Genomic DNA, 9,607 nt, shown 5'->3' with positions numbered 1-9,607 from the left:
TTTATATAATACGTACTAATTGGTAAACTTATATTAATAGTACTATTAATTAACATGTTAATAGATAAAACAACACTAATCATGTAAAGTTCTTTACAATGTCATGTAATTAAGTAGTGATGATATGGGAATTAATACGTATTTAGACAAATGCAACTTCTTATGCATACACGGTGTCAAGTTACAGATCAGAATTAAGAAGCCCCAGAACTATAGCTTTTCAAGGTTAATAACCTCCTAAAATCTAAGAAGTACAACTTTCAACCTTGAAAATTTGTAGTTCATGGGGACAATAAAAGCAACACATAATTTAGGCATGAAACTCGCAAAGCGATTACAGTTTAGTGTGTGTTTTTATATATTAACTCAAAATTTAATTTTAAAAGAAATTTTGATGATCGATTAAGCCTTTCATTTAGTTCGAGACAAGGGGCAAGAAGGTTACATGGAGGTGTTGAGCCTTAGCACATCCTACTATATGAACCTCATACAGAGCCGCGTTCCTTTAATATGATGAGGAGGCCGGTCTATTTGCTGTATCAATCTTTATTTACTTCTACATTATTTGTATTATTTCATGCATAACTTCCATTCATTGATAAGAAAAAGAAAAAAAAAAGTGAAAATGGATCAGATTAATAATAAAAATTCATATATAAGTAGATGATATGACAACAAAAGTAAAATAATCCCCAAATATCTCTAGATTATTTTGTAAGTAAAAGCAAACAACAATAAGGAAAATTTGAACAAAGCAACATGAACTCCTAAGTAATATGGCCACATTATAATGCAACTGGAGAAGACTTGATTATCAGAAATGGTACATTACTTCAGAATCACCAAGGAGCAACAGCCTCCATATCATCGAATGTGATGGCAGGACTTGCGGCAGGGCCTTCACTCGACTGACGGCCATATCCGCTGCCGTATCCAGTACTGGCGGCGGGGCCTTCAGTCAATTGACGGCCATATCCGCCACCATATCCGTCGGAGGCTGGTGCCAACGCTGCACCTGAACTTTGGATTTGGCTCATTTCACGGCGTCCGTTTAATTTTTTCCCCTTACAAAATGCTGGCAAATATACCCCTGCCACAAAGCACGAAATATTATAGGTATCTTTACATAAATAGCCAATTGATAGTTAATCAAGACATTCAAACTCGATTACGTTGCAGGTTGAATTTTAAACATCCATTATTAGTTGTATCCTCAGAGCCATGAGACAATTTAATGTTAAAATAACGTTTGTAACTCAGGGCAATGTTTTTTGTTACTTAAACAAGAAGGAAATGTATAGCTTTATTACCAAAATTTGCTAAAAGTTAAAGGTTTTAGCCCATATTTTAACCGCTTGTAGCAAGTTTCTCGTAGTTATCTTATAACCAGAGATGCTGTAAAAGTTCTTTAACACTGTCAATGTTTAAAAGTTCCTTTACACTATCGGTGTATTTTAACATGATAGAACAAGTTACCTGTTTTATTCTGGTAGATTACTAATCTCACTTATTATCGACGGTTACCATATCATTCACACATTCAGTCTGATCTTATCTGCGCTATTGCCCGATCATAGTTGTACTGTATTAGATTAGTTATCCGTCTCCCCTGCCCTAGTAGAACAGTCTGGTTTGTAACAACACAACCTGAAAGGAAGTCGTTCCTAATAGGAAGTTTCTAGCCATCTTTCTTGAGGAGCGAGAAAAGAGTAATTATTTTTTAGGTGATCGGATAGTGTAAACCTTCTAATACTATATAGAAGTTAAAGACTTTGAAAGTTATGAAATGGAATACCTTCTCCCAAAGCCAAGTTGTAGTAAAGATCAACAATGTTTGGGCACTTTTGGTAACATTCTTGGGAGCAAAGCTTAGAGGTGAAACTTGATTCAAGAAGATAATCAGAAGAAATGCCAACAGAGTCTCTATTAGCTCCACAAGCACTTATGCACTCATCACTTTCAATCCAATTTGCTATTCCATTAATAGCCACTACTACCTCTGAGGTCTTGCATTGGTATCCTCTTGTTCCCTCACTTGATTCATAAGTCTCCAAAGTGCATCTTTTCCCTGAGGAAGCAACTGAGTAGGCACACTTTCCTACTGACAAATCTTCACATACAATTTCTCCTGCATTTTTCATACAATAATACGAATTACAGGATTTTAAGTCAGTGAATTTGAAGTAGGGTTGTTATTTAGGAAACATGATATATGTAATTTTTTATTATTCAATCATGGTCAAACCCACGACACCATCTGAGCAACCCTTCTTGTTTGGTCAGTCCTACTTTAATTTTATATATATATATATATATATATATATATATATATATATATATAAGATACGTATAAAAGAAGAGTACATACCATTACCAAGAGCTCCATGGATGAGAAGTGAGAAAACAAGGAAGATAGTGAGCTCCATATTTGGTAAAAGAAGAAAAGGCTTTCTTGTTAGGGAAAGTAGAGAATGCAAGAGGAGAATTTTCTGATGAGAGAAATGGAAGAAAAACGGGTGCTTATATAGGCAGGAGTTACATGAGTCCTGGAAGCCATTATAAAATTAGTTTTGGATATAAGTTACACACTGATATAGCGAATAATTTTTAAATTGCCAGTATTTTTTTAAATGGTTGTAGTATATTGCTAGTGCCTTTGCATTGGATTTTGTATAAATAGTGCCGCTTAATTGTCACAATTCAGTTTGTAAATAGGTTTGGGTCTAAGACATGTAGCGGTTTTAGAGATTTACCCGTGATACCATTTGTCACGAACCAAAATCCATTAAAGGTTGTGATGGCGTCAGACACCACTATCAGACAAGCTAATACTAAATAGTTAATTAAATTCTCATTTTAGTGTTTTTGAAAATATAAATTTGCTTCAATTTAACTAATAACAAACGAACTTTAAGAATAATAATAATAATATTTTCCAATTTCAATACTAAATATCCCATAATCATTCCAGAACCCGGTGTCATAAGTGCATGAGCATCAACTAGGAAGATAAAATAAAATACAACACATGTCCAGAATACAAATTAGACAGGAAAATACATAAGTAACTCTGAAGGGGACTCTGCTGGCTACGTATCGTAGATGGAAATGCAGCTCACCTAAGTCTCCGCATTTACCACACCTCTGCGCCCGCAAGACTGCTAGACATATATGCACCTGCACAAAAAATGTTCAACAAGTGTAGTATGAGTACGTAAATCAACGCGTACCCAGTAAGTATCCCGCCTAACCTCGAAGAAGTAGTGACGAGGGGGCGACTCGGACGCTTACTATGGCCAACAATAATATACCGATAGTATGATGAATTATGGATTTATAAGGCAGTTGTACCTCGGTAACATGAAGCAGGTAAATAATGTTTTTGTTAATAGGGGATTTTCAAATTTATTTTCATCTTTTAACAATTTATATCTCCGGCCAATGAGGCCATATCAATTATCAATAATTCCAAAACAATCAATTATGTCATGCGCAAATCATGCCGAGGTCGTACGGCCCGATCCAACATAATATTAAATTTGGCACTGCCGGAGGGTCGAACGGCGCGAACCATAGATGCATCTATTTAATCTGTCGAGGTGTTCGGCCCGTTCCTCAAAAGATAAACACATTCAAACAGTCACTCAATAATTCATTAAAGAGCAATTATCCAACAAAATGGCAAATCCTCTTCTAACAGTCAAGAAAATGATGTTTAACCTTTTTAAAATTTATTTACCAAGTTCGATATAATTTAAGTAATTTAAATTGACCATAAGGTTACAAATATCGCAAATATAGCATGCTTTGGGTCCTAGAGTACCCGGACTTAAGCATAATAGTAGCTACACACGGACTCTCGTCACCTCGTGCGTACGTAACCCCCACAAATAGAAGCACGTATTGATTTAATTCACCTATGGGGTTAATTCCCTCTTACAAGGTTAGAAAGGAGACTTACCTCGCTCCGAAGTTCCATAACCGGCTCCCAAGCCTTTCCAACAATTCAAATTGATGTCCAACGCTCCAAACTAGTCAATAAATGTGCAAACCCATAAAAATATACTCTAATACTCACAACAATTCAATTTACAACAATTCCCAACTCCGCTCGGAAAGTCGATAAAATTACCCTCGGGCCCACGTACCCGGATTTCGAAATTTGTTTTGAAGATAAAAATTGCCCATAGCATTACGAACTCAAATATATAATTTGTTCTCAATTCCTTACCCAAATTCGTGGTCAAATTCCAAAAATATCAATTTCTAAATTTTTCTTCAAAATTCTAAATTTCTACAATTTTTCATGTCTAAATCCATATAAACTCATGTATTTAACTCAAAATTGTGAAGAAAGCACTTACCCCATTATGATTGATGAAGATGGCACTCCAAAATCGGCTCTCATGGGTGAAATGAAATGAGATAGAGCCAAATTCTCATTTTAAAGAAGACACTGCCCAGCCCCGACTTCCGCACCTACGGTCACTTGACCGCTCCTGCGGTTCCGCAGGTGCGGCCCAACTATCGCTTTTACGGTCTTCCACCAGACCCCTCAATACCGCACCTGCGGTTACAAGTTAGTATGTACTTTCTATCCAACCGGTGATACTTTTTCATAAAAGAATACTTTTTCCTTCTCAATTTATGTGATATGTTCGGATTTTGAGAGTTAAAATTCTTAATTTTGATCGCGAATTCAGACATAATATTTTAAAATTTTTTGAAATAAAATTTACAGATTTGAAAACTACAATGTAATTGACTTTTACATAATTTGATCTTAAATTTTTTTAAGTATTTTGATCCGTGTATAAAGATTAGATTCATTATGATTTTTGGTTAATTTTGATTGTTGTTATGTTTGGAATTTGGCAGTGTGGAAGTGATTTGTCTTTGCATAGTCAGCCGAATGGAGACCTTTTCTTGTTCAAATATAGAGCCTGCAGAATGGTGTGTTGGATTTGTTTTCTTCCCTTATTTCATTGAGGACAATTTTGCGGAAATACCAATTGCCATGTGTTGTGTCTTTCTTTTATTTTCCAAAATTCACTCAGTGAAGTTGCATAAAGGAATCTCATTTTTCTATTTTCTTGAAGAATTATTTGTATTATACACACACACAAACACAAAAGATTGACTTAAAAACCGAAGTTACTCAGTCCATTCAATCAACGATAATCTCAAACGACGGTATAAAATAATTCGTATTTGTTTTGCTCAATTCAAATATTCAGTACTTAGATGATTCATTATAATTAATCCATTTTTTAAACAGGTGAAATGGATTTGTTTTCTTCCGTTGTTTCGATGAGGACAATTCAGCGGATCATCCAATTGCCATGTGCCTTTCTTTTACTTCCAGATGCACTAAGTGACGTTACAAACTGGAATCTCATTTTCTATTCGATATGTTCGAGCCAAATATTCAAACTTTTAGATGATTCATTATATTTAATCTATATTTTAATACTAGAATTCTTGTGCAGGCACTCATTGCAGTTGGTAAACCTTAACGAATACCTATTGGCAAACTAGAAGTCAAATAACTAGATCAATTGACACACGAAAGTTATATCACAAGATAAAAGCGATTGTATCTGTGTCTAACATTTTATGTATTATGTATATAACCGTGATAATCACAAGTCAAAGTCAATCTACTGGACATTATATAGGTATTAGGAGTATATACCAACTACAACATGCTTTCTCATTAACTAATCACAGATATTTTAGCATAACCAACAAAATATTCAATTTGCAATTAAAGGATAGTGACAAGTTCAACAAAAATACAGGTTAGTCGCTTTCTCTTCACTACGAAAGTTCATCTCCTCTACTGGTATGGTAGTTGAGGTTACATCCACAGTTGAAAGGAACTATTGCTTAAAATATAAGATAAGATTTCCCAGTATTATTAGCTCACTAGTCATGATATGCTTCTTCTTCCTCCTCATATCCTTCATCCTCATCTGCTACTGCATCTTGGTACTGCTGGTACTCTGAGACCAGATCATTCATGTTACTCTCTGCCTCAGTGAACTCCATCTCGTCCATTCCTTCCCCAGTGTACCAGTGCAAGAAAGCCTTCCTCCTAAACATGGCTGTGAATTGCTCGCTGACACGACGGAACATCTCTTGAATTGATGTTGAGTTTCCAATGAAAGTTGATGCCATCTTCAGACCAGTTGGTGGAATATCACAGACAGTTGATTTGACATTGTTGGGGATCCACTCAACGAAGTAGGAAGAATTTTTGTTCTGCACATTAAGCATCTGCTCATCAACTTCCTTGGTGCTCATCTTCCCCCTAAACATAGCTGATGCTGTCAAATAGCGGCCATGCCTAGGGTCAGCAGCACACATCATGTTCTTTGCATCCCACATTTGCTGAGTGAGCTCAGGGACAGATAAAGCTCGGTACTGTTGTGAACCACGTGAGGTAAGTGGAGCAAACCCAACCATGAAAAAGTGAAGACGGGGGAAAGGAATGAGATTCACAGCAAGTTTCCGCAGATCAGAGTTAAGCTGGCCAGGGAATCTGAGGCAGCAAGTAACTCCGGACATGGTTGCAGATATTAAGTGATTCAGATCACCAACTGTTAGAAAACAAAGGCACCATCAGCAAGGGAAAATTTTCAAAGAAGCTGCAGAACAAACAATCCACAGCATAAAGCATTTTCATATTGACTGGTCAATATTGTTGCTAAGCAAAAACAACCAACCAACCATGCCTCAATCTCAAATGAGTTGGGGTTGGCTAAGCAAATACATAAAATTTAGTTTATGGATGCAAATTAAAGAGAGAAAAGATTTACAAAATAACCAGGTGATGAAACACATAATGTTTTGTTTCCATCTCAAGGATGGCCATGATTTCTCAGTTGTTTATAAATAGTAATGTTATTGAGATACCAGGTATTCAGATTCCTCATTCTCAATCCATAAAAGATTGAGTAAGGTTAGATTTTAGAAAATAAGACCGAAAACATAAATAACAATGGCCACATTGCAGGGGAGGCTATTGGCCCTAATGAGAAAATTAGTTCATCAGACACCCTGAAACACCTTTCATGTCTCAAAGTTGTCTCATGTTGAAATAAACCCCTAGAAAATTTCGACCAATGCCATCCGTATGAATCGAGGATACTTACAGCTAGGAGTTGTAAGTTTGAGGGTACGGAAACAAATGTCATAGAGTGCCTCATTATCAAGAACCATGCACTCATCTGCATTCTCCACAAGCTGATGAACAGACAATGTCGCATTGTAAGGCTCTACAACAGTGTCCGAGACCTTTGGAGATGGGAAAACAGAGAATGTTAGCATCATCCTGTCTGGGTATTCCTCTCTTATCTTTGAAATGAGAAGTGTCCCCATTCCAGACCCAGTCCCTCCTCCCAGGGAATGGCACACCTGAAACCCTGCATACAATTCCACATATAAGCAACAACGGTGCATGTATGACCATGTGTACATATAAAAAGAAAAAAAGGAAAAAGTCTCAAGCACATCTCAAATGAATAAAACAATAGAACTTCCACATATAAACAACAATGTTACACGAATATGTCAAACGATTAAAAAAAAAAAGGGGAGGTGGGGGAGTGGAGGTATCAAGCACGTAACCAAATAAATAAAACTGAACATCTGATGATGAAACCAATCCCACAAGTTAATAGATCATGATATGCATAAAGCGTCTAGAAAACACCTTTCAGCAATCACAACTATCAGCTCCTTTGTACACAACATCCAGAACAAATACAACCAACTTAGGACCCTCAGGTTAATGACCACTCATTCATTCAACGTTACACAGTTTGTCTTTTAAAGCAAATTTGGTCTCTCTATAGCTAGAAATCTCAATTATCCTTACATGAACATATAGGTCCTTAACTAGGAAAAACCCCAAACAAAACACGGTACATAGACTAAGGTAATGGCAACAACATAGACTATGCTCATGCATCAAAGGGAAAATACAAGCACATCTGAAAAGAATAAATATAATTGACTTATAGTATTAAAAAACAATCATCATGAATAGATACATCAACATGTGGATAAAAATTTAAACATACACCTCATAGGCCATCAAAATTTCTGCTTCTCAGATGAATAAAACCATAAAACTTAGAATACTGTAAACAATCACCATGAATGAACAAACCAGGATATGTTAGACATTTAAACAAAAAGCTAACAGAAAATTACAATTTCCAGCATCTCAATTAAGGAAATAATAGAACTTGTGATATTAAAACAATAGACAAGTTAACAAATCAGGATATGCATAAACATTTAAACAAAAGCCTCGTGGGCAACTCACAGTTTTCAGCTTCTCAATAAATAGAATCACAGAACTTCTGTAACCAAAACCGATCCAACAATTAGTAAATCAAAATATGCATAAGCACTCAAACAAACACCTTGTAGGCAATCACAAAATTTAAAGCTTCTAAATAAAACTTACAATAATAAAAGAAAAACAATATCCACAGTTTAATAAATTAAAAATACGCATAAACATTTTAACAAACACATTGTAGGCAATCACAATCTTAATATTCTCAAATGAACAAGACAGTAAAATTCACAAGAATAAAATACGAATAAACATTTTAACAAGCACCTTGTAGACAATCACAATTCTCAGCTTCTTTACGAACAACATCGAGAACCGAATCAATCAACTCAGCGCCCTCAGTGTAATGACCCTTAGCCCAATTATTCCCAGCACCAGACTGACCGAAAACAAAGTTATCAGGCCTAAAAATCTGACCATAAGGCCCAGATCTAACACTGTCCATAGTACCAGGCTCTAAATCCATAAGAACAGCACGAGGTACGAAACGCCCACAACTCGCCTCATTATAATAGACATTTACCCTCTCAAGTTGGATATCCGATTCCCCATGGTACGCGCCGGTGGAATCAATCCCGTGTTCCGCGCACACAACCTCCCAGAACTTGGCCCCAATTTGGTTGCCGCATTGGCCACCTTGAATATGGAGGATTTCACGCATTTTATTAGGGTTTCGTTCGAAGGAGGGAGGAGAAAGAGAGAGGATAGTTGGTGGATTTTTTGTGTGAGAGGAGAAAAAGGGGTAATGAGGAGTTTATATAGTAAGGGTTGTTTTGGGGGGAGGTGGGTTGTGGTTTTTGAAATTTGAAATATTTGAGTGGTGGGAAAATTTAGTCCGGACAAGTGGGTGGGTGGTACAATTTGAAGACGTTATGTGTAAGCGGTACATAATCTACGGTTTAGTTTGTGAAAAGTGAAAAATTAAATTTGAAATAATATTCTTTTAAAATTCTTGTTTATGTAATGAAATATATTTCAGATCGATTTGTAACTTGGGTATAATTGAAAACTTGAATTGGACGTGAATGAAAAGGGATTATTTTAATTTTACGTTTAGTTATCAGAATTAGGGGTGTCAAAAGGATATTTAAAAATCGACTAAAACCGATCGAACTGTACCGCACCGAATCGATTTTTAGATTTTTTTAATAAAATCATCGATTTTTATATAAATCTATAACTGTACCAATAATTATGGTAGATTTTTTATTTTATGAAAGTAAACCGAAAAAATAC

The 9,607-nt window shown here is 35.8% G+C and overlaps 2 protein-coding genes across 2 annotated transcripts; both read right to left on the bottom strand.

Moving 5' to 3' along the window:
* Positions 1-615: 615 nt before the first annotated feature.
* LOC104087977 (uncharacterized) lies at positions 616-2,500 on the bottom strand. Its single transcript, XM_009592578.4, has 3 exons — positions 2,369-2,500; positions 1,796-2,128; positions 616-1,090 (listed from the first exon to the last, which is right to left on the bottom strand). The coding sequence occupies exons 1-3, from the start codon at positions 2,424-2,426 to the stop codon at positions 840-842; spliced, it is 642 nt and encodes a 213-aa protein (XP_009590873.1). The 5' UTR covers positions 2,427-2,500; the 3' UTR covers positions 616-839.
* Positions 2,501-5,733: 3,233 nt separating this feature from the next.
* Positions 5,734-9,136, bottom strand: LOC104087979 (tubulin beta-8 chain-like). Its single transcript, XM_009592579.4, has 3 exons — positions 8,639-9,136; positions 7,158-7,427; positions 5,734-6,602 (listed from the first exon to the last, which is right to left on the bottom strand). Exons 1-3 carry the CDS (start codon positions 9,030-9,032, stop codon positions 5,929-5,931), a joined length of 1,338 nt encoding a protein of 445 aa, XP_009590874.1. The 5' UTR covers positions 9,033-9,136; the 3' UTR covers positions 5,734-5,928.
* Positions 9,137-9,607: the final 471 nt, after the last annotated feature.

The sequence above is a fragment of the Nicotiana tomentosiformis genome, chromosome 2 (assembly GCF_000390325.3).
Source record: "Nicotiana tomentosiformis chromosome 2, ASM39032v3, whole genome shotgun sequence".
In the NCBI taxonomy this organism is placed as follows: Eukaryota; Viridiplantae; Streptophyta; class Magnoliopsida; order Solanales; family Solanaceae; genus Nicotiana; species Nicotiana tomentosiformis.
The sequence above is the reverse complement of the archived record's forward strand: the minus strand, read 5'-3'. Positions and strand labels throughout refer to the sequence as shown.

What these genes read in the sequence shown, in the direction of transcription:
- LOC104087977 (XM_009592578.4), bottom strand. Translation starts at nt 2,426, where the DNA reads ATGGAGCTCACTATCTTCCTTGTTTTCTCACTTCTCATCCATGGAGCT. An exon ending in CCATGGAGCTCTTGGTAATG is followed by an intron (nt 2,129 to 2,368) that starts GTATGTACTCTT and finishes TGAAAAATGCAG; the next exon opens with GAGAAATTGTATGTGAAGAT. An exon ending in CAACTTGGCTTTGGGAGAAG is followed by an intron (nt 1,091 to 1,795) that starts GTATTCCATTTC and finishes GCTTTGTGGCAG; the next exon opens with GGGTATATTTGCCAGCATTT.
- LOC104087979 (XM_009592579.4), bottom strand. Translation starts at nt 9,032, where the DNA reads ATGCGTGAAATCCTCCATATTCAAGGTGGCCAATGCGGCAACCAAATT. An exon ending in GAATTGTGATTGTCTACAAG is followed by an intron (nt 7,428 to 8,638) that starts GTGCTTGTTAAA and finishes AATTGTATGCAG; the next exon opens with GGTTTCAGGTGTGCCATTCC. An exon ending in CAAACTTACAACTCCTAGCT is followed by an intron (nt 6,603 to 7,157) that starts GTAAGTATCCTC and finishes GTTTTCTAACAG; the next exon opens with TTGGTGATCTGAATCACTTA.